A 22,617-nucleotide genomic window follows, 5' to 3' on the forward strand; every position below is an offset into this window, starting at 1 on the left:
TCCAAAAGTCTCTGGCGCGATCGGCCACGACGACTGACAATACACTGCAACTCTGGCAGCTTTTTTCTCGTCTTTTCTTAACCGCGTCACTCTAGCTCACATGGCGCCCCGTGGAAGAGGCGGTGGTTTTCGGGGGCGGGGGTCCCGTGGTATGGGTGGAAGGGGTAGGGGAAGGGGAAGAGGAAGGGGATCAACTCGGTTTGGTCCTACACGACGATTTGACGGAGACCGATTGGCAGACCAAGATGAGTACGTGGAGAAAGTCCCTTGAAATTCTACCATGAGGGAATCAAAGTCTGAAGACCTTCACAGAATGGACGATTCAGAGCTTGAGAGCAGCTCTGATGATGCGCAGGAGGAAGACTTGGACTCGGCAGTCTCGGAAGACGGTGACGATGAGGAGCCGCCCTCACGTCCTTACATGGCTCTGCTGCAAAGCTTGAACGAGTCCAGTAACCCGAAAGCCAAGAGGCGGAAGCTGGAACATCCAGCTTCGCCCCAGCAAGCTCCCAGCTCGCTGTCCCATCAACGTGAGAATGGAGATGATGAGGAGCCTGAAGACGTCGACAAGGCGGACGAGGAAGAGGAGCCCACTGTGGACCCCGACGAGCAACCGCAAAGTGATTCGGATTCCGAAGACGGAGATGCCTCCGCAGATCCCTTTGATGCTCACATCGCCCAGCCTGACAAGTCGAGCGTCGCAAAGTCGGTGCAGGCAGTCAAGGATGGGCAGTGGACGACGAAGCGGGCGCTCATCCAATCATTGCGGACAACATTAATGTCTCCTGGACTTGAAAGTGCATTGGAGGTTCCTGAGAGTGTTGCACAAGTGGATGCCCTCAAACTTAAGCAAAAGTTGAGGGAGACAGCCAGCACAAAGATGAGCAACCTCGATGCAAGCCAACGAGCACTCATGCCTCTGCTCTTCGAGTATCGAGATGTACTGCATTGCGACCGGACAGTGGCGAACTCCCACGGCCTTCGTCAACTAGTTTGTCTTCATGCTCTCAACCACGCCTTCAAGTGCGATTTTCACCTTGCAACAGGACCTTGGCAATGGCTCAACTAACCACACCATAGGACCCGAGACCGCGTCATCAAGAACAACTACAAACTCGCCAAGGAGAGAGAAGACACAGACCTCGAGTTCCGGGACCAGGGCTTCACCCGCCCCAAAGTGTTGTTCCTCCTCCCCACCCGGAACTCGTGTACGCAAATGGTCAACATTATTCGAGAACTGTGTGAGCCTGAGCAGCAGGAAAACCGCAAGCGGTTCGAGGAGTCCTATGTCGAAAAGAGCTCCAGTTTTGGGGACGATCGGCCTGCCGACTTTAAAAACCTGTTCGAGGGCAACGACGACGACATGTTCCGCATCGGCGTCAAGTTCACGCGCAAAACCATAAAGTACTTTGCCCAATTTTACAACTCGGACATTCTCTTGGCCAGCCCCCTGGGTTTGCGCATGGCCATGGGGTCCGAGGAGGACAAGAAGAAGCCAGACTTTGACTTTTTGAGCTCGATTGAATTGGTCGTTGTGGATCACGCCGACGCGCTCTTGATGCAAAACTGGGAGCACGTCGAGTACATCTTTGAGCACCTCAACAAGCAGCCCAAGGACGCTCACGGTTGCGACTTTAGTCGCGTGCGGCATTGGTACCTGGATGACATGGCCAAGTTCTTCAGGCAAACAGTTGTCCTTTCGGCCTTTAATACCCCCGAGCTGTCAGAGCTGGCGAGGCTGCACTGCCACAACTGGGCCGGCAGAGCGCGGCTGCAGCCTGAGTATCCGGGGGCCATTCTGCAGCTCGGGATCAAGGTCAAGCAAGCGTTTTCGCGGTTCCAGTCATCGTCTGTGGACAATGACCCCGATGCCCGGTTTGAGTACTTTGTCTCGGCCATTGTTCCTACGCTCGTCAAGCGGGCCAAGGACTCGACCGGCACGCTGCTCTTCGTCCCCTCCTACCTCGACTTTGTCCGGGTGCGCAACTACTTTGCAAACTCGCCCACGGTCAGCAGCGTCACCTTTGGCGCCATTTCCGAGTACACGGACGTGCCCGAGGCATCGCGCGCGCGGTCGCATTTCCTGTCGGGGCGGCATCGCGTCCTCTTGTACACGGAGCGGGCGCATCACTTTCGGCGCTATCAGCTCAGGGGCGTGCACAGGGTGGTGTTCTACAGCCTGCCGGATAACCCCATCTTCTATCGGGAGATTGCGGGGGAGTATCTGGCCAAGAGCGAACAGGACCTAAGGATCGAGCCCGGGCAGGGGACGGTACGCGTCATGTTCTCCAGGTATGATGTGATGAAGCTGGAGAGAGTGGTGGGCTCCAAGAGGGTCGCGAAGATGATGCAGGAGCGAGGTGACACATTTGACTTTGTTTGAACAGCCAAATCGAGGGTTCATCTTGATAGAAACCCTGTTCTTAATCCAACATGGTCTCTTGGCTGTGTGGAGGGCTCGTCGCTCCATAGCATTAGCGTTCCGAGAGATAAAAGTACACTTGCTGTAAACGACTCCAACAGAATGGTTCAATCGTCACTGCGCTCACTTCCCTTTGTACACTGCGCGCCTTTGAACCAACAAGCACCCCGTGATTTATATTTCCGCTATCTCTTGGTACCCATGGGCCACCACCCTGACCGTCCAGACTCTCCGGCCGCCTTCTTGACAGAGTCTGGGACGATATCACCAGCCATTTTCTGCACCGCTGCGCTCTCCCTGGCGGCCATCTTTGCAGCCTCAGGGCTTTCCACCTCTGGCGTCGTGTCGGGATCTGCCGTATCAAGGGCCATGAAGCGCCGCACCATCTTCTCCAATTCGTCTTCGCCGCGGAGCCTCGTCACCTTTTGGACGTTTTTCAGGGTAAGCGGCGTAGACACCCTTCCCAGCAGGCGGTCCCTGGCCAGCGTCTTGGCCGCCATCATGAAGCGCGAGTCCTTGGGCCCGTCGACGAACTCGAGGATGGCGCTCTCGCCCTGGTCGTAGGTGTTTTTCGACTCGGTGCGCACGACGCGGGTGTAGCCGCCTTCTCTCGGGAGATAGCGTGTGCGCAGCTCGCCAAGAAGCTTTGGGAGGTGAACATTTGGTGTCTACCGGTTTTCCTTGTTAGTGAGCTTCGGGTCCCATGGCCGCGGGTCTGCCTCGCGATTGTTGGGGGGCCACGAACATAGAGGATGCCCTGTGCAGCCCTCCGGCTGGGCTCATTGTTTTTCTTTGCGAGCGTGATAAGCTTCTCGGCCATGCGTTGCGCCTCCTTGGCCTTTGCGTAGGTGGTCTGTATGTGCTCGTACTGCACCAGTTGCGTGACCAGGCCGCGCAGCAGGGCCATGCGCGCAGACGAGTTGCGGCTGAGATGCCGGTACTTGACCGTGCCTCCAGCCATTGTCGCTGCTGGCTCTCGAGGGATCGGTGGGGAATTGAGCCTGGAGGAGAATGTGAGAATTGGAACTGCTCTCTCTCAGCCTTAGGCGAAAAGGCGCTCTCCTCGTGAGCGACTGGCAGACATGAGGTTTTGCTTAGTCAGGATCTTTTTTCTTCTGCTTCCAACTTGGCCAGGCGCCGAGCGGCTCGACCCAGCTGTCGTCGACTCCGCTACGCCAACCACACCAAGAGACAAGCATCTGCTGTTGCCCTGTCACTGGGGGAGCTTCTGAGCTTAGACACAACATGAAAAACCACGCATAAGTCGCCAAAAAGCAGACATATTGGCCCTTTGCGCATCACGCAGCTCTCGCGCGGCTCCGCTCCCAACACGCCGCTTTTGGAGCTGTAACTGACATCATCATGGGCTTCGCTACCGGTTTTGTACGCAGGCAATCTTCTTTGAACAAACGCAGCCTCGCTTGGCCGCAACGGGCAGACTGACCAAGCCTCTACAGACCGGTGGCGTCACTCTGACCCTTTCCCTCGCCTACCTCTCGGTGCTTGCTCACCAACGCAACCGCGAGGAGCAGAGCCGATCTCTGCGCGCCCAGGCCCTTACTCTGCAGAGCATCGTCAGCCCGATCCCGCAGCCGCTGCCCCCTTCTCGCGCCGAGGTTGCTGCCGCCCAACGAGCGGCCTCCATTGAGAGCGCCAAGGACCGATGGAACGACGAGGTTGAGAACGCGGTGCGGTGGATGCAGAAGACGGACTGGACGGGGATTCGGGAGGGCCTCGAGGCTCGCGTCGCTACCCTGTGGACCAAGGCGTTTGGGGAGATGGCAGAGGAGGCGGACCGGGCGGGCGACAAAGTCGAACCCTTGGCCAGGACGGCCAAGTCTACCGCTGGAGAGGCCGGGAACAGCATTTCGGCAGCTGCCAAGAGCGCCTTTGGCCGGGCAAAGGAGGCCGGCTCGCGGGCTGAGTCTGCGGTCCAAGGCAAGGCACTGGATGCTAAGATTGTCGGTACAAGGGCCATTGCAGAGGCAGAGGACGAGGCAAAGAACACGGCAGCCGGGGCGCAGGGCGTCATCGCCTCGGCACTTGAAAAGGGTAGAGACAAGGCTCAGGCCATGGTGGGCAAGGTCAAGACGGCCGTGGGCATGACCGAGGACGAGGCAGCAGGTACAGCTACAGAAGTCGTCGGTGGCAAGGAACCGAACCCCGTGCAGAGGGCTCTGCAGCAGCGATACGAGAGGGCCGATGCCAAGGTGAACCGGAACGTGGCCGAGGTGTTGAGGGAGAGGTACATGCCGATGGACCAGCGCGACAACACGGTGCTGCGAGGGTTATAGAAGTGTAGCGAAAGCAGGCCATGAGAGTTTTGTCAGAGTACAGATGCCGCTCATCATGTTAGAATATAGCCCAGTTTCGTTGACACGAGTGCCTCGCTGAAGATACGGGGAGGCACGTTCAAGCGACGTGAACATGGCTCGACTGTTGAAGCGTCTGGGTCGTCTTGAGGAAGGCGTACTGATGATGGCTTGGGTTAGGAAGCCCCGTGGTGGCATTGGCTCGAGTTCTGATTTCTTGACCACGGTGAAGCTCAGAAAGTCGCCATGCACTCACTATAGCCGTGATGAGTTTCGCTCGCGCGCCTCAAAGCACGGTGGGGGCGGCTTCAGATTGTCCGTCGACGGGCGGTGACGGGATCCCATGTAGTAAGTAGTAAGCCTCGCGGCACCCGAACGGCACAGTCAGTCGCCTTACGTGGGAATCTGTGCTTGTTACTGCAGAGTGACGGACCAGGCCCAGCCTTTGGGTGGCTGTTGATGCTGCGGCTGCTATGTAGGTAGTCACGAGGACCAGCCGCTGACTAGAGTCGGTAGATAAGACATGTTATCGCTTGTCCGGACCCGTCGAGCCCGGTCGGCATGCTCATTAGCAAACGCTGCCTGCTGATTGGTTCGGGCGGACAGTGACGGTGCGCCGGCGCCACAGGGCGACCCGAGGCTTGGGGGCTAGAAAACATCAAACGCTGCGTGAGAAGGGGGCAAGACTTTTTTGTTCCTGTTGCATATTCTTGGTTCCCTCACCGATCAAGCCAGGCATTTTTGTTTCTTTCTCGTCTTGCGTCCGTCGGACTCCTCAATCGCCTCTACTCGTGCCCTCTGGACCCTGCGACGGTTTAGGTTTTTCCCTCCTCTCGAAACACCACCACCACCACCGCTCTCGGACAAAGAGCCCCACCGCCTAGGACGCTCGACGCCACGTCATCCGCAGAGACAATCCCCCATCGCGAGCATCAGAACTCGCTGATTGCGGCCGTCGCTTTCTCACACTCTTGACAAAGCCCAATTGAGAGAGGGAACCTCCCCCTGCGCAACCACCATGTCCTTCTCCAGCCTCGTCCAGGACCTTAGCCTGCGCGACACCAACGGAGCTCCCCCCCGTCGCCCCGGTCCACTAGGGTCCATGTCCATGTCCACCAGCTCGACGGCCGACGACCGGACCTCGCGCATCTCGCGGGCCATGTCGTACGCCAGCACTGCCGCGACCAGCGTCAGCATCTCGGGCGACATCTCCAGCCAGCTGCATGGAGGCTATTTCCACCCTTTGGCCCGCTCCTGGCAGGCCGAGCGCCAGTTGACAAAGGTCTCTCTCTTTCTTCTGGCGTACCGGCAACCCCGGCTAATCAAATCATGTCCCTGCAGTCCATGCTGATTTATCCCCTCTTTGTCACCGACGGCGAAGACGACATGATCCTGGTCTCCTCCCTACCGGGCCAGCATCAGCTCAGCGTCAGCCGCCTCGTCTCCTTCCTCGAGCCTTTGGTCCACAAGGGCCTGCGTTCCATCATGCTCTTCGGCGTGCCCCTCAAGCCCGGCTCCAAGGATGCCCTCGGCAGCGCCGCCGACGACCCCGAGGGCCCCGTCATCCAGGCCATCCGCCTCATCCGCCGCCGCTTCCCCCAGCTCTTCATCTGCACCGACGTCTGCCTCTGCGAGTACACCTCCCACGGCCACTGCGGCATCCTGCGCGACGACGGCAGCCTCAACAACCAGCTGTCGGTCGACCGCATCTCGGATGTCGCCGTGGCCTACGCCAAGGCCGGCGCTCACTGCGTGGCCCCGTCCGACATGAACGACGGCCGCATCCGCGCCATCAAGCTCAAGCTCATTGAGGAGGGAATCGCGCACAAGACAGTCCTAATGTCGTACTCGGCCAAGTTCTCGGGCTGCCTGTACGGGCCCTTCCGCGACGCCGCCGGGTCTGCGCCCTCGTTTGGTGATCGCAAGTGCTATCAGCTGCCCCCGGGCGGTCGCGGTCTCGCCCGCCGGGCCATTGTCCGCGACATTGGAGAGGGAGCCGATATCATCATGGTCAAGCCCGCCAGCCAGTACCTCGACATCATCAGCGATGCCAAGGACCTGGGCAAGGACTTGCCCATCGCCGCCTACCAGGTCAGCGGCGAGTTTGCCATGATCCACGCCGGCGCCAAAGCGGGCGTCTTTGACCTCAAAACGATGGCCTTTGAGTCGACCGAGGGCATCCTGCGGGCGGGCGCCACCATTGTCGTCAGCTACTTTACGCCTCAGTTCCTGGACTGGCTTGAGCATTAAAGACGGGCATTAAAGAGGGGGGACGGCAACGTACGGGCTACATGACGGCGTTAAGGGAGTCGAGGATTGGCGACAGGTGAAAAAGAGGTGCTTTTTTGGAGGAACTTTGGCTTGGGTGCTTGTTTCTTTCGTTTCAACCGTGCTTGGTCGACTGATGTAGGCCAAGATGAGAGGGGGTGATACCATAGCGTACCGGGCCGGCACAGTGCATCCAATCTACGACCTGGTCACGCGGGCGTCATGTTGCTGCGTCAATCGGGACGGCGTGGCTGTCGTGCTTTCCGAAGGCGACAGGGGCAAAGAGAGGCAAATCTGAACGCTTCCAGGTTTCTTAATGGAGAGGCCTTTCAGGGGTGGGGCGGCGGCTCGCGTAGCTGTTCGTATAGACGCGGTGAAGGTGAGCGGAGATGATGGACATTCGGCTCGGTCGACCTAATCAGAGGAAGCGAGCATGGCCAGGAAGCTCAAGAGGTCTGCACGTCATAATGTACCACGGGATTATTGTGCAAGATTTATTTTCCGAGGCCTTGTCCCATGCCTGCTGAGAATGGTCATCTACGGCAGTTTCCTGTGCAGTGCAGCCGGTTCCTGGTCACAACAAGAGGGATGATGTAACTTAGTAGTCTCGAATATCGGGTATCCGCATGTCAAATCAATGATTTGAATTGGTCGAATTCAATTCGGGGCAGCATGTAATGCACGCAGGTATGTATGCCTGGTTGGCCAACCCAGCGCTCGGTACTCGAAATGCAACCTGGCCTGATGATCTTTGCCGCGAGTGCATGCATCAGACAGTGTCGCCGTCGCAGCTGGATCGAGCGCCACCGGGCCCTGCCAACGGGACGATTGTACGAATATGTACCGGTATGTTTTGTGGGTGCGGCTCCGACATTGGCAGCGTCTTTTATTAGCTTTGTAAACCAACCTACCTAGTCCTTCCTGGGCAAGGCAAGAATAAGGTCAGACGCCTGAATCGTTTCAGATGTATGTGCAGCATCGAGGAAACAAAGCAAAAGGGGAAGAAAAAAGCAAAGCATGAAAAGAATCCCAAGGGTGGCATGCGACGTTTTCTTTCTCTCCTTCCTCCATCCTAGGTACGTCGGCTGGACGTGTGCCTTGGAGGTTAGATCCGAAACTCCCGGCACATCATGCAAAGGGACGGAGGAGGGACGGGAGGGCAGATCCGATGGTGCGGCGAGAAGATACCGGGACTCGGATGATGGTCTGTAGATTCATTTAGAGCAAAGTACTGATGAGTATGAACTCGTCATATATTCGAGATTTGATAATAAAAGGTGGACAAGATGGCAAAAGCTTACTTTGAGCGAGAGACAGACCGACAAGGGGCCGACGCCATGACGACCGCGTGTGCCAGGCCGGTCGTCGTGAGTTTTTGCACAGACAGGCTCACGTCCACTCCTACACACACATTCATACCAAATAGGTAGGTATTCCGTACTGTATGTCGGTATGGCACGAGATTGGACGGTTGGTCTGCAGCCTCGATGAGCTGACTTGCTAACAAAGCAAATAGTATGACATTTGCTCGCCGGAGAATTCGTTGCTTGGGTGGATGCTCGAGCATGACCAATCGCGGGGCCGCAGACTAAAAGTTGACGTTCGATTTGGGTTGTTGCAGATCCCGGCGATGCATCTGCGTCGGGCCCCTTGTTTGCTAGTGTGTCCAGGCTCGCATCCTCAGCCATACGGGAGCAGCTGGGAAACGGCATCGGTTTCAGACGATCCAGATGCGGTCGATATTCCCGTCTCGACACACACACACACACACACACACACACACACACACTCACTCACACTCACACGCACACGCACATGCAGCTCGCTTGTCGGTGCCTTCAGGCTCGCGCAGTCGCAAGCTGGCGTGACGCGGCCCGTCGACGGATGGCACGCGCAGCCTTCTGAGACAAGCGAGAGTGAGGGAGCGTGTGAGCAGCCCAAAGAAAAAGAAATGAAGAAGAAAAAAAAATCTCCAACAGAATTGCTTCTTTCCCGCCGTGTTACAGTACGGCCGCGGACCACTCTCGTCGCTTTCCGCCGGGGGCTGACGGCCCCTGCCATGGGAATCAAGGCCAAAAAACAGGCAGGCAGGCTGAAATAAGAAGGAACTCGAGGCAATGTCCGTGCTGGGGGAGAGGGAGCCCGCGGGACACGCACGTTGCCTGCGTCTCTCCCCCGAGAGCCCCGTTCCACTTTTCTCTCTTCTCTTTTTGATGACGCCTTTTGCATGCTGTTCCTGGACCACTTGTCTAGACAAATCAGACGGTTAGTAGTGGGTGAGGGGGGGAGATGGGAAAGGGAGCCGCGCAAGAGGTGGTGGGTTCACGAAAACGGGAAGCATGGCACGCTGAGCGCCCCGTGCAGAGGCAAGTACCCTGTCCAGGTTGCCCAAGGGCAGTGTGAAGAATGGCCTCGGTTCTGCGGCTGCTTGTTGTCTGTGCAGTGAACCTTAAACCCTGCTACTTACAGTATCTATCTCGGTGAATCTCCATCTCTGGATCCAGAGTCTCGCCGAGGACAAGCGACGGGCATGGTCGGCTAGAGGACAAATGGGACCTGGCACACGGTCGGTCCTCGTCGTCGTCGTCGTCGTTACACGCGAATGGCGAGGCAACACAACCAGGCCGTCTGCGAGCTGCTGTACTCTTCAAAACCAAGGTGGCGACTTACATAAGGTGAGGCAAGGTGTAAGGTAGGCGCAAAGTGACCTACCTAGGTAAGGTAGGTATTTTACTCTTTCGGGCAATCAGGTGAGCAACGGTACCTGGGCCAAATCAATCCAAATCCACTGGTGCCAGCGGATCGGACTCACCGGCTTCTGCTTCCCGGCTGCCCGGTGTGGATCGTGCATCTCCATCTCGCCTGCCGTCCAAGCCCTCAAGCCTTCAACCACCCCCCCTGCTTCCCTCCGTGGCAGGCGAGCGGGGGGGTACGCGACTGCCCAATCCAGTTCGACCTCACCGCTGAACTTGGGTATCGGCTCTCCGACGGCGTTAATGCGCCGCAACGAGGCCAGACGTCCCCCCCGGCCTGCTGCTCCGCCGTACCGACGACGGGGACTGCTCGCCTTGTCCGTGCATATGCAAAGGTGGGCAGGACCTACCTTACCTTACCTACCTACTCAATGGGCGCTCCGTGCCTTGCATCCGCCCATCCAGGGCCTGGGCAGGCACCTCCGTCGCCCTCCCCTTCCCATAACCACCCACGCATCCCCTCAACCGAAACCTGCCATTGCATATCTTCCATCTTCCCCCACCCCTCTCCCTCTCCCTCATCAGTCACCACTGTCCCAACGCTCTCGTCCACCCTGGGGGAGGTGTCATCTCGGTGCAAACTCGTTCCTCGATCCTAGCGCCTCCTCGTCCGTCCGTTCATCCGACTCCTTGGTCTGTGTCAAAACATCGGCTGTCCAAGTCTGTGCCCTGGCTCTCTCCGCCATAGTCAGCAGCAGCACCCTCCTCCTCCGCACCTAGCCACGCTGGCTTCCCTTGCCTCTCCTCCTCACCCTCTACCATCCCCTTCCCTCTCCATTCCCCTTCTCTTATCCTCTTCTGTCGAGCAAGCCATCTCGCTGCCGGATGATGAGCGGACACGCTGTCTCACTGCAGTCTCTGCATGTTGAGGAAAAGATGGGCCTTTTGAACGAGCGAGCCATGTGGGACAGCGAAAGCGAGGGCGATGCTGCCGAAGTGGAAAAGCGCTTCCTGTTCAACAACATCAATCTCGCAGAATACTCGTCGTCTGTCGCTACCCTCTGGACCTATCTCTTCTCGACGCAATGGCGCATCTACATCATCCGCCTCTTGACATTCCTGACGCCCAGCTTCCTGCAAGGTCGCTACGCTCGAGAGCAGCTTTGCCCGCAAAAGCTCTCCCCGACGGCCTACCTCGACGGCATGCGTGGCCTGGCTGCCCTTTTCGTCTTCTCCTGCCACTACACCTACCAGGGCTTTGTCATTGCCAAGGGCTGGGGCTGTGACGAAGAGAATTATGACATACTCAAGCTTCCCTTCCTCCGAATCTGGTTCCAGGGCCCGCAGGCCGTCTGCGTCTTCTTCGTCATCTCCGGCTATGCCTTGTCGTACCGACCCCTGAAGTTGGTCCGCGGCCGCTCCCTACCCGAATTCTCCACCACGGTGAGCTCTCTCGTCTTTCGCCGGGCGCTCCGACTGTACCTACCGACGGCCGTTTCAACCTTCATGATTCTGTGCCTCTTGCGGATCGGGGCCTACGAGTGGACCCGTGACTTTGCCAACGACCCGACTTATATGCCCAACGTCATCGAACCCCACCCTCTGCGGATGGATAGCGCCTACGAGCATTTCCAAGACTGGGCGCTGCAAATGTACAGATTCGTTCATGTCTTTGGCTGGGAAAGGTTTGGCGGAAGCACATGTAAGAACCTGCTCCCTGGAGGCAACAAAGGCCGCCTTCTTGTCGGTGCTGACCCCTCTTGTCTAGCTTACGACGTACACCTGTGGACCATTCCCGTTGAGTTTCGCTGCTCGCTGTATCTGTTTCTGGTCCTTGTCGGCACGGCTCGTCTTCGGACCAGGTTTCGGCTTCTCGTTGTCGGTTTCGTCATGTGGTTCACGTACCGGCACTCGCGATGGGACTTGCTCCTGTTTGTGTGCGGCATGCTCCTTGCGGAATGGGATCTCATCCGGGGCGCACACACTGCCCCCCCTGCCCTGCCTCAGGACGAGAAGGAGGTCGAGAAGCCCTCCCGCTCACCGTGGGCAAGGCTATTTTGGTCCCTGGCCAGCATCCTCGGCCTCTACCTGCTGTGTCAACCCGACGACGGAGGGGAGAATACGCCCGGATGGCGCCGCCTGACGTCGATGATCCCCGAATGGTGGGAGGAAGAGGAATACCGGTATTGGCAATCGGTCGGCGCCTTTGTGTTCGTCGCTGCCGTCGGCCACTCCAGGGGCTGGCAACGCTTCTTCAACCTAGCGCCGGTGCAGTACCTGGGAAAGATCTCGTACGCCCTGTACTTGATGCACGGGCCTGCAATGCACACCGTCGGCTATCATTTCGAGAACTGGGCGTACAGCCTGACCGGGGTGGAAGGGCACTGGTACACGGTCGGCTTTGTGCTGGGCGCTTGCTTCTGCGTGCCTACCGTCATTTGGTGGGCCGACGTGTTCTGGAGGGCAGTTGACGTGCCGTCTGTCAAGTTTGCCAAGTGGGTGGAGAAGAGGTGTGCGGCCAAAAACTAGGAGGTGACGGAGATTGCTGCTACCCAAAAGAAGGGTTGAGGTTGGTGGTTTTTTTTTCGGCTGTTTGGTCGAACAAACTTTGCACAAGACATGGAAGGCGCAAGCATATGTGTGTACGACGGGGGCCAAAGGACGGCGTCGGCGGAGTTTGTCACTATTCGTCTTCCAGATTCGGCGTGGGATACCCAAAGGCGAAGTATGGCATAATGCGTTCTCTAGCAGGCTCGGAGCCAATGAATAAAACAACGGTGTGTCACTGGACAAGTTCAGCACGGCCCTGTGTTTGCCTGATGGTGCAAGGAGCCGTCGCGGAGGGGTGTTGCATGCGGGACGAGGGGATTCCGGAGTGCCGAGGCCGGGATCCTGTCGGCTGGTGCGCGGCGTCGTGGGCGCAAAGCAGCGGTCGGCGAGGTCGCCGATGGCGTGGAAGTTGGCGGACCGGGCCGCGGCTTACGCCCAGGGTCGGTGAAGGGTTTGAGCATTTGGCGCCGCCGCAGCTGGTCGGGGCGTCAGTCTGCGTAACGTGAGCGGCTGCAAAGCGATCACGAGACGGCAAAGAGAGCCAAGAAGCGGTGATGGCGGTGTCACGTGGCTGGCTTGGTAGTCGGGTCGATGTCGGAGCCGACGTGGTGGGTATGGGCCAGGCGGGAATCCGGACAATCACGGAGACTGGTTTAATATCTTGCTCTAGAGAGATACCAAGGGATGAGGTTCACTGTGGAGTCGCAATATGGCCTTGGTTCACGGGGCCTCAGGTACTTGCATCACATGACTTGAAACCATTGGCTCCAATATTTGAATGTCCTGGGAGAACCAAAACTGTCGTCGGTGACACGTCATTTTTGCTGCATATGGAGACTCTTTTCCGCAGCCAACAGCCCCAACTGCGCAATGGTGGAGCGGCTCAGAATCTGAACGACAGGCACGTCGGCGCGAATCTCGTTTGAGAACCACCCGACGAGTTCCACGGCGACGAGCGAGTCGACGCCAAACGCATACGGCGGCCGGTCGATGTCAATGTCCTCGACGGGCACCGCCAGCGATCGCGCCAGCCGCTTCGCAAATAGGCCCGTGATCGCGGCCGCTGCCTCGGCAACACTCGCAGCCGCCCGGAGCTGTGCCGCGGCGCCGTCGACCTGCTCGGCGCCGGCGGCGGTGGATCCCTCGTGGCCCTGCTCCTCCATGCAGTACAGGTGCCGGAACACGGGGAGGTGCATCCAGCGGTGTTCCTGCAGTAAGCCGCCGCGCCGTACAAAGGCGGGCGTCGTGAGAGCCCCAAGAATCTGCGTTTCCCAGGGGGACGGGACGTCGAGGAGGGGATTGCATGCGTACTTGAGCAAGAAAAACAGGTCGCTCTCGCGCAGTGCCCTGTGGTCCAGATACGTCATGGCCATGCTCTGCGCCACATCGGCGCGCTCGGCGATGAAGCCGATGCTCTCGACGAAGCCGAGGTCGAGCGAGACGCAGCGCTGGCCCTGGGCGTGCCGGAAGCGCGCAAAGCCGTCGAGAAAGGCGTTTGCGGCCGCGTAGTTGCTCTGCGACCCGGCGCCGTGGATGCCTGCGAGCGACGAGAGGAGTACGAAGAAGTCCATGTCCGGCGGGAGATGGCTATGGAGATTGAGCGTGCCCTGGACTTTGGATCCCAGGGCCGCCTGGAAAGCTGGCAGGGTGTAGTTTTCGAAGATGTGGTTCTGGTACGCATGCAAAGGTTGGCTCGAGAAGCGCACAAGAAAAGGGGGGAGCGTGTTCCGTCACTCACCTCGACCACCATGGAGGCTTGGATGCAGCCCTTGATAGGCGGCATGTTGGCTTTGGCGTGCGTGACAACGGCCTCAACGGCCTCGGGGTCTGAGATGTCGCACTTGGGGGCGTACACGCTGACGCCGCCCTTTTCAAGCGAGGCAACCAGCTCTTTGGCCGCTTCGCTTTTGGGCCCGGAGCGCGAGAGCAGCATGACGTTTCTCGCGCCGTGTCGGCACATCCACGCTGCCGTGTGCCTCCCGATGCCCCCGAGCCCACCGGCGATGACATAGGTAGCCTCGGCGTCGAATCTGTAATCGAGCGGGCTCTTTGGGATGACCTATCATCTTTGTCAGTCGAAATACCCCTTCTTGGCCTCGCAATATGCGTCGGCAACGGCATATTCTACCTGAATCGTGTCTGCTTGCTCCCAGTCTACCACAGCCTTGCCGACATGACGGCCGGTCTGCAGCAGGCGAAAGGCCTGTTCAAAGCCGGAGCGTTTGAAAACCGTCAGCGGGTACGGTATCAAGTGCTTCGCCGATGCCGTCGGGTCCTGGACGAGCGCCTCGACTTCGCGCATGATGCGTCCCATGAGTGCGTCGTTGAGCCTCGCGACGACCTGGAGATCAAGAGAGCAAAACGAAACGTTGCGCAGGAAGGGCTCCATGGGCAGGGCCTTGAAGGTACTCGCGTCGCGTTTTCCAATCTCGATGAAGCGCCCAAAGGGGGCGACGCATCGCCAGCTTTCTCTCAGGGCTTGACCGGCGAGCGAGTTAAGCACGACGTCGACGCCCTTCCCGCCCGTCCTCTGGAGGAGCTGCTGCGCGAACAGGATATGCCGGCTCGAGAAGAAGTGGCTGGGCTCGATGCCGTATCTGTCCATGAGCAGCTTCTTCTTCTCGGGGGTGCTGACGGTTACGTATATCGCTGCTCCCGCTCTTTGGGCGAGTTGGATGGCGGCCTGGCCGACGGCTCCGGCTGCGGCATGGATCAGGATGCTCTCGCCCGGCTGGAGACGGGCCAGGTGGTGCAGGCCGTACTGCGCGGTTGCGTATGCTAGCGGAATGGCGCTGGCTTCGGCGAAGGAGATACCAGGCGGCATCTTGATCGTGTGGCATCCCTTTGCGCGGACGCAGCTCTGGAAACCGCCGCCGGCCGCGATGCCGCAGACGTGGTCGCCAGGGCCAAAAGCCCCCTTCAGACCCGCCCCGACCTCCGTCACCACTCCGGCAAACTCCTGGCCAATGTGGTCGTCCGCCACCTGGTTCAATGCCACCATGACGTCCTTGAAGTTGATGCCGGTGGCCATGACCCGCACGCGCACCTGGTCGTTCCCGAGCGGGAGGGACGCCGAGGCACTGGGGCCAAAGTGCAGCGAGTCGAGACGTCCGGGGGAGAAGCGCAGCTCCAGCGCGTCGGCGGCGCCGGCTTCCACCCCTTTGCCGACCTGGACCGGCCGGGGCTCTGCGTGGGCTTCCGAGTCGAAGAGGCTGTTGATGTGCGGCGCCTCGACGACCCTGGGGATGGAAATCACGCCGTTTTCTTCCACTAGGTCCGTCTCCTGATGCTCGGCCGGCACGCGACGGCTCTGGTCGACGACGCGAAGGATGGTCTCGGCCACGCGAGCCCCGGCCTGTACGTTGAGGTGGGCAAAGTTGAGACTGGGCCGTTCGCGCATGAGGGTCTTGGCGAAGCCGGCTATCATGGCTGCTTCCGGGTTCTCGGCAGCCTCGCCGCAGTTGTCCGTGACCCAGATTACCTGCCGAGCCGCGTCCATCACGTGTCGGAGAGTTGCAAATTGAGCCTCGGTCAGATGCGCCATGATGGGCTTGCCTAGTTCCATGAGGCATATACACTGGTCGTACTTGGACTCCCCTGTGGCTAGCTGGCTGCTTGGCGTTACAACACACACACCATTGGACTGTGATGTCAGCTGCGCTTGAAGAAGAGTGGCCATGTCCTCCTGGTATTGAGTCTCCGTCACGATGAGGGTCGTCAAGGGCTCTGCCTCTGCACTCGGATCTTCTGGCGAGCGGGCTGGACGAGAGACTAGCAGAGATAGGCCGTGGCTCTCCTCAACATTGTCGGGCAAGGAGACCTCGAGGCCGTCGAAGCCGGCTCGCAACAGGGCCTCGTTCCACTCCGATCTTGTCAGAAGCGGGCCAGAAGATCTGTGTTTCTCCGTGGCTATTTATATGCATGTCAGGTCAGCAACTGCAAACGAGGAAAGTCGCAGCGTTGTACGCACAAAGCCACCAGCCTGGAAGAACCCCAAAGGCGTACGGGATGGTTGCCAGCCGCCTGTTCGTGGGTTCGGAAAAAACAAGTCGGCCGCCGCTCTTGAGGAGCTTCTTGACATTGCGCAGTGCCTTGTCGATGCTCGTCGTTGCGTGCAGAACCTGCGCATAGCCCCTGATTAGCCATCCGTGCTCGCGAGACAAGCTGCCGGAATCCGTGTCTGCAGGCCAAGAAACTCACAGCAGCAGCAATCACCACGTCGTAGGACCCGCACTCGAATCCCTGCTCACCGGGATCCCGCTCGATGTCGAGCGTCTTGAACCGCATGCGGCCGGCGTGGGCGGCGTATTTCTCCTGCGCGCCGGCGAGGAAGCCCGGCGAGATGTCGGTGAAGTCGTAGTGGCCGAGACGCGCAGACGCACCCGCGAACCTGCCGTGACGGGACAGCGCGTCGAGGACGACGGTGGTTGTGCTTCCGGTCCCTGCGCCGACTTCGATGATTTTCATGTCGGAGCTCTTGTGCGACAGCAGGTCCATGTAGGCCGCCAGCCTGTGTGCTGTGAAACTAAATAGGGGGCTCTGGTAGAGGCTGTCGGCGAGTCCGTCGTTGAAGAGTATCTCGAGGGGGTCTAGCTCTCCTGCCAGCATGGGGACGAGTTTGCGGCCAAAGGATGCGATGAGCTGCCTTTGTGGCCCTTCGGAGGCGTACTCGTCAACGAGGTGACGACGTTGAACGTCGTCTTCCTCGAAACCAGGTAGCGTCTTTTCGAGGGTCAGCGTGGACTCGCTTTCATGCTCCAAGAAGGCCTTGGCCCACTTGATGTAGTTGTTGAAGTGATCCCTTGAGAGATTCGCCGGAGCGAGGGCCAGGTCGTCCAGCATGCGGGACAGGAAATGGCGACAGATTATCTCCATCTTCGTATCAAAGCACCCGCCCGCCATGTCTTGAGTTTCATGGCGGCAGTACTCCTCGATTTCGGCCTGTGACAGCAAGCTAATGTCGGGCTTCCAGCTGACCTGGTGGAACAGGCCGGTCGGCTCAGGCGGGCCGTCTCCTAGCGAGTCCGTGGCCTGGACTCCGAGCAGTCGAAGACCGCGGAAGGTAATCAACGGCGTGCCCGTCGACGCGCTCACGGCGGTGACGTTGCCGTCCATGCTGGAAAGCCCACGCTCGGTCACGTTGCCGTAAAGACGCAGCGTGTCTCCCACGTCGCCGCCCAGCAGGCTGGGCGAAAAGAAGACCTCGGAGAGCTGCGTGGGCACCATGGTGGGGAGCTTGAGCAGGTCCTTGTAGACCGAGGCGAAGAGGATGTGAATCAGCCCGTCTAGAGTTGCCGGGTGGACCATGTGCTCAGTGAGCTCACGCTGCCGGACTCGCCGCTGCCACTCACCAAAGGGCAGGTCTGCCGTTGCCTCTCTGCCGTGCTCGCTGAAGCGGATTCCGTGCAAAGTCTGGAAGCGTTCGCCAAAGGTTGCCCCTTTCTGGTAGAGGTCGCGGTAGAACTGGGCCCTGTCGATGCTGGCCGAGCAGCGCTCGTGAGCCTCGTTGAAGCTGCCTTCTGTCGCGGCCAGGGCACCGTCCTCGGAGACGGTATCTGAAACGGCGGCGTGCTCGATGGCAACCAGTCCCGAGCAGTGCATCTTCCAGTCGTCGCCGGCAACGGAGAAGATGCAAAAGTCGAAGACCAGCGCCTCCTTGGTTGAAGCCGTGTCGTGCGAGCTCATGTGTAGCTGCGCTTCGACTCCTTCGTCGGTCGAGGGCACGACCAGCGCGCTCCCGATGCCGACGTCTCGTAACCGGAAGCCGGTGACTCTCGGCATCTTTGCGGCGAGACTCCTGATGCCTTCGAGCACCATGACGAGCATGCCTGCGGCGGGATACAGAACGGTGTTGTTGATCTACACGTATGGTCTCGTTAGCCCAAGTCGAGTTCAAGTCCAGTCCTAGGTGAATGATGTGTACCTTGTGGTCAGAAACCCACGGGATATCCGATTCTCTTATAGTGAATCGCCACTTTGGCTTCAGGGGGTTCCAGTCCGCGCACGGAGTTCCGAGGAGCTCGTGCCGCGGCCTTTCTCGATTTCGGGCGTTTTTGGAAAGCCTGCTCTCAATCCAGTACGACTGGGAATGGTTAAAGGGGTACTTTGGGAGATTTACGAGCATCCTGGGCTGCCGGGAAGTGATGTCGTGACGATTAACCACCTGCAGGTCGACTGCGTGTCCATGAACGGCAAGTCTCCCTAACATGCCCTTGACGGTATCAACTGAGCTGACGTTGCGGCGCATGGTACAGTCGTAAGCGTATTCTGCGTCTCCCGCAACTGTCTCTCGAACGGGCCGCTCAAGAGTACAATGGGGTCCGATCTCGAGCAGGTACGGCAACGGCTTCACGTCGGTTTGACCGTTTCCTGCCAAAGATGAGCACATGAGTCGGAGGGCTTCGGAGAACTTGACCTGGGAGACAAGGTTGGCGACCCAGTAGTCTGCCTGACGCAGATCATGACCCCATGCCTCCTTTCCAGTGACGGACGAGTAGAAGGCCGAAGGCAGCCTCTGTGGTTCCGAGTCCAACTGGCCTTGGAGCGTTGCCCGGTAGAAGTCGGCGACTGCGCCCATCTGTCGGGAGTGATAGGCAACCGGCACATTGAGCTTCCGCGCAAAAACCTTGTCCGCCTGTAGCCGGCGCTCGAGCTCTTGGACGAGCGTCTCGTCTCCGCTCACTGTGACGCTCTTTGGGCTGTTGACGCAGCTGCACGCCAGTGAACCAGCGTCGCCCTGGACAACCGCGAGGTAAGGGTCTAACTCGGCCTCGGACAGACCAACCGCAAGCATGCCTCCCTTTGCTGCCTGGTTGTCTTGCAGGAGCCTCGAGACGGCCTCGCCCCGGAAGTAGGCGGCCCGTAGTGCAGAGTCCTTGGCCAAGGCGCCGGCGCAGTATGCGGCTGCGATTTCGCCCGATGAGTGGCCTACCACGGCCTGAGGGGAGATGTGCCACGAGGCCAACAGGTCGACGAGCGCGATTTGAAGTGCGGTACACAGGGGCTGCGCCAGGCTCGGGTTGTCTATGTCTAACTGGGAAGCGGGTGTGCATAGTTGCTCTTGCACTTGGTCAGCGCGACGAGCACACTCAGGATCTTGTTGAAGCGGGCTTACCAACGAGAGACCACTCGGAGCCCAAGGACCGGAAGAAAGCATCGGCATGCTCGATGCTTTCCCGAAAGACCGAGTGTCGGGGAAGAAGCTCCTTGCCCATCCCCGCCCACTGCGACCCCTGTCCTGTAAAGACAAAGTGAACCAGGGGGCTCGTCCCCGTGGCGCGGATCGGTTTCTGGGACAAGCCGTGCAGACTTTGCTGTAGCTCTTGCGCAGAAGCCCCCAGGGCAAAGGACTTCCATGGCAGCATGCTCCGCCTGCTGCCCAGCGTAAAGGCAAGGTCTTGCAGGTATTCGCTTGAGAAGGCTCTGTCAGGCTGGGCCAGATGGTTCTCCAGGGCTGCGGCTTGCCGGCGCACGCCGTTCTCGTCGGCGGCGCATAAGAGGAAGAGCAGCTTGTCGGGGACAGCTTTGGAGATTCCGTTTGTTACTGCCCCGTTGGCCAAAGGTTGGCTGCGGTCTTCTGCTGAGACATCGCAACTCCTTGTCTCTGATCTGGTGTTATGCACTGCCTGTATCCCACGGCTCTGTAGATAATGCAAGGCATCGTCAATAACCACATGGGAGTTGGTACCGCCGAATCCGAAGCTGTTGACAGAGGCCCGCCTCAGTCCCTCTGTTGGCCACGGGAGAGCCGACGTCGGAAACTGCGAATGTTAGCAGGCCTTTCAAGACTGCTGCCTTATACTTGGGCTTGCTCACCTTGAGATGCCACTTGTCGGCCTTTATCCTCGGGTTCAGATTCTCGAGCAACGCATTCGGGGGGATCACGCCCCTTTCGAGCATCAGGACCGTCTTGATCAGCCCAGCTATGCCGGCCGAAGGCTCAAGATGGCCGATGTTGGCCTTGACGGAGCCGACATGGAGTGGCGTCTCCGGGGAGAGGAGCCCCGAAAACGCCAGGCTGATTGCTTCTGCTTCTATGGGATCGCCGATGGCGGTGCCGGTACCGTGGGCCTCGAAATACCCCGGAAGACCAAAGTCGTCACCCAAGGGCTCGTACGCTTTCCGGATCAGAGCGGCTTGAGCAGTTGCGCTCGGCTGCGATATGGAAGGCGTGCGGCCGTCCTGGTTGGCCGAGGTGCCGCGGATGACGGCTCTAATTGTGTCGCCGTCGCGGACGGCGTGAGATAGTCGCTTCAGAACGACCATGCCGACGCCCTCGGCTCGGCTGTAGCCGTTTGCTCGATCGTCGAAGCTGTAGCACTGGCCATCGGGAGACAGAAACCCCAGCCTCGATATCGGGGCCGTCATGGTCATGGGATCGAGCTGCAGCTGGACGCCGCCGACGATGCTCTGGCACGGGTTCAGCGCAGGTGCTCAGGTATGGAAGGGAAAGACGTGGTTACCATGTCAGACTCGCCCCGAAGCAAGCTTTGGCATGCGATGTGGAGGGCGACAAGGCTGCTGGAGCAAGCGGTATCGATGGACACGCTGGGACCGCGCAGGTCGTAGAACCAGCTCAGTCTGTTTGAGAGCATGGCGGCCGAGTTTCCAGTGGCCTGATACTTTGCACTTATTTCGCCGTCGTGCGAAAACAGCGACACGTACTCTTGGGCGAGGTTTCCCACGTACACGGATGTGTTGCTCCCCTGCACCTTGTCCAGGGACACGCCGGCTGCGAGCATGAATTCAGTGCATGTTTCCAAGGGGCCTGAAGCGGGCGAAGCAAGCATCCCACAAAAGAAAGACATCTTGAATAACACACCATTCTCAAACGCGTGATACGTCGTCTCGAGCAAGAGGCGCAGTTGAGGATCCATAGCCTTGGCCTCGACACTGCTCATCTTGAAAAAGGGCGCATCAAAGGTCGAAATGTCTCCCTTGATGAAGTGGCTCTGCCGAGGCGCCCCCTATTCTCCTGCGTCAGAGGATTGGAGCACGAGCAGACGATCGAGTGAGGGATGGTCGTGACGAACCGTATCTTGCCGCCCCGGGGTTTGGGAATTATGGCCATTGATATTGTAGCGGCTTCTTGGCACCTCTGTTCTCGTGGAGAGGCCATCGCGAATGATGTTCCAAAAGGCATCTTCGGAGACGGCCTCTTGGGGGAAACGAAACGCAAATCCTACAATGACGACGGGGTCCTCGGCTCCGTGTTGTCGAGGGGCCATTTCGTGATGCATCATGGGAAGCACAGAGCTGCTGAGCTTGTTCTAGTTTCAATACCACGTTTCGGGGCTTTGGGCGATGACTATCCTACCTTTATACAGCTATCTATATACTGGCACCAGGTCCTACCTTGGGTAGTGGTCGGGAGTAGAGGGGGCTCAACCCTTCGGGATGCTACAGTCGCATACATACATGCAATGCCATCTTAGACACTTCAGGCGTCTTCATGGGCTTGACGCTACAACACCGACTCCGTCAACATGCGTCTGTTGAAAGGGCGAACCGGGCCAAGTCCATTTGCCAAGCGTGAGTAAACGACACTTGATTCCCGGACCGCTGATCGACCTGCATCGGGCTATGTGGTCAGACCAGGCGGCAAGGTTGGGCAACGAGGCACAGCCCCCAGCGACGCATCACGCCGAGAATGGAAGCTTGCTACTACTTGACCGAGGGTTTAATGTGCGGTCATTGACGTACGCGCCCATCTCCGCGCACGTATGGACTATACGGAGTCCTGCGTGAACGAGGCTGACGGGAATCCCCCTCTCACACGCGTCTGATGAGTCTGAGACCAGCAACGGTCACACGAGCGCTGTTGGCTGCAAGGCTCTGGTGGACTGTCGAAACATTGCTCCCTCGCAGTTCCCTAATGGCTGATGAATGCCGACAATGCAGACAATCGGCACTGCATCCTCCTCCTTTCCCCTCTCGGGCAACGCTTCCGCCCCCAAGTATGCAGCGGAGAGCGACCACTAGCCGCATGTAACATATCAGATCAACACCGTTGCAGTCTGTCAGCCTTTCTGCTTCTCGGGCCTTGCTGCTTACGGCCTCGGTCCCACGCTGCCTCTTTCCTGCAAGTCAAGGGCCCGCCCCCTGGCGGCAAAGCGCTTCCTCGATATTTCCGAAAACAGAGAGCGATTGGCCGCCACTATGATGCAGAAATCGTACGCTCCCATATAAACTAGCCACGCTTACGTCGGCGGATGAGGGAGGGAGGGAGAAAGGGCGTGTAAGCAGCATCCAGCGGCCGTCCGCCGTGGTTTTCTTGACAGGTTGATTCACAAACCTTTGACTCCCGGGCTCGAGCTTGTCGAGGCTTCAGTCTTCCTTTCGATCCCAAGTCGCCTGGTCTCGGTTCGACGGT

At 59.0% G+C, this 22,617-nt stretch overlaps 6 protein-coding genes across 6 annotated transcripts; 4 read left to right on the forward strand and 2 right to left on the reverse strand.

Moving 5' to 3' along the window:
* Positions 1-151: 151 nt before the first annotated feature.
* On the forward strand, positions 152-2,383 carry HRG_04271 (utp25, u3 small nucleolar RNA-associated SSU processome protein 25 domain-containing protein; the record flags this gene model as incomplete). Its single annotated transcript, XM_044862742.1, has 4 exons — positions 152-164; positions 240-249; positions 313-1,023; positions 1,081-2,383. 4 exons carry the CDS (start codon positions 152-154, stop codon positions 2,381-2,383), a joined length of 2,037 nt encoding a protein of 678 aa, XP_044721356.1.
* A 224-nt stretch (positions 2,384-2,607) lies between these two features.
* Positions 2,608-3,383, reverse strand: HRG_04272 (ribosomal protein l17 domain-containing protein; the record flags this gene model as incomplete). Its single annotated transcript, XM_044862743.1, has 2 exons — positions 2,608-3,090; positions 3,168-3,383. 2 exons carry the CDS (start codon positions 3,381-3,383, stop codon positions 2,608-2,610), a joined length of 699 nt encoding a protein of 232 aa, XP_044721357.1.
* Positions 3,384-3,784: 401 nt separating this feature from the next.
* On the forward strand, positions 3,785-4,716 carry HRG_04273 (altered inheritance of mitochondria 5 domain-containing protein; the record flags this gene model as incomplete). Its single annotated transcript, XM_044862744.1, has 2 exons — positions 3,785-3,805; positions 3,880-4,716. The coding sequence occupies 2 exons, from the start codon at positions 3,785-3,787 to the stop codon at positions 4,714-4,716; spliced, it is 858 nt and encodes a 285-aa protein (XP_044721358.1).
* A 1,036-nt stretch (positions 4,717-5,752) lies between these two features.
* Positions 5,753-6,984, forward strand: HRG_04274 (delta-aminolevulinic acid dehydratase domain-containing protein; the record flags this gene model as incomplete). The annotated part of the gene is made up of 3 exons (XM_044862745.1): positions 5,753-5,787; positions 5,854-6,016; positions 6,076-6,984. The coding sequence occupies 3 exons, from the start codon at positions 5,753-5,755 to the stop codon at positions 6,982-6,984; spliced, it is 1,107 nt and encodes a 368-aa protein (XP_044721359.1).
* A 3,647-nt stretch (positions 6,985-10,631) lies between these two features.
* On the forward strand, positions 10,632-12,224 carry HRG_04275 (acyltransferase family domain-containing protein; the record flags this gene model as incomplete). The annotated part of the gene is made up of 2 exons (XM_044862746.1): positions 10,632-11,397; positions 11,464-12,224. 2 exons carry the CDS (start codon positions 10,632-10,634, stop codon positions 12,222-12,224), a joined length of 1,527 nt encoding a protein of 508 aa, XP_044721360.1.
* Positions 12,225-13,060: 836 nt separating this feature from the next.
* On the reverse strand, positions 13,061-21,484 carry HRG_04276 (KR domain-containing protein; the record flags this gene model as incomplete). The annotated part of the gene is made up of 13 exons (XM_044862747.1): positions 13,061-13,915; positions 13,984-14,304; positions 14,374-16,154; positions 16,216-16,366; positions 16,446-18,104; positions 18,169-18,202; positions 18,251-19,310; positions 19,360-19,821; positions 19,882-20,005; positions 20,061-20,654; positions 20,708-20,976; positions 21,067-21,196; positions 21,278-21,484. The coding sequence occupies 13 exons, from the start codon at positions 21,482-21,484 to the stop codon at positions 13,061-13,063; spliced, it is 7,647 nt and encodes a 2,548-aa protein (XP_044721361.1).
* Positions 21,485-22,617: the final 1,133 nt, after the last annotated feature.

The sequence above is a fragment of the Hirsutella rhossiliensis genome (genome assembly GCF_020360975.1).
Source record: "Hirsutella rhossiliensis strain HR02 chromosome Unknown scaffold00004, whole genome shotgun sequence".
Classification (NCBI taxonomy): domain Eukaryota; kingdom Fungi; phylum Ascomycota; class Sordariomycetes; order Hypocreales; family Ophiocordycipitaceae; genus Hirsutella; species Hirsutella rhossiliensis.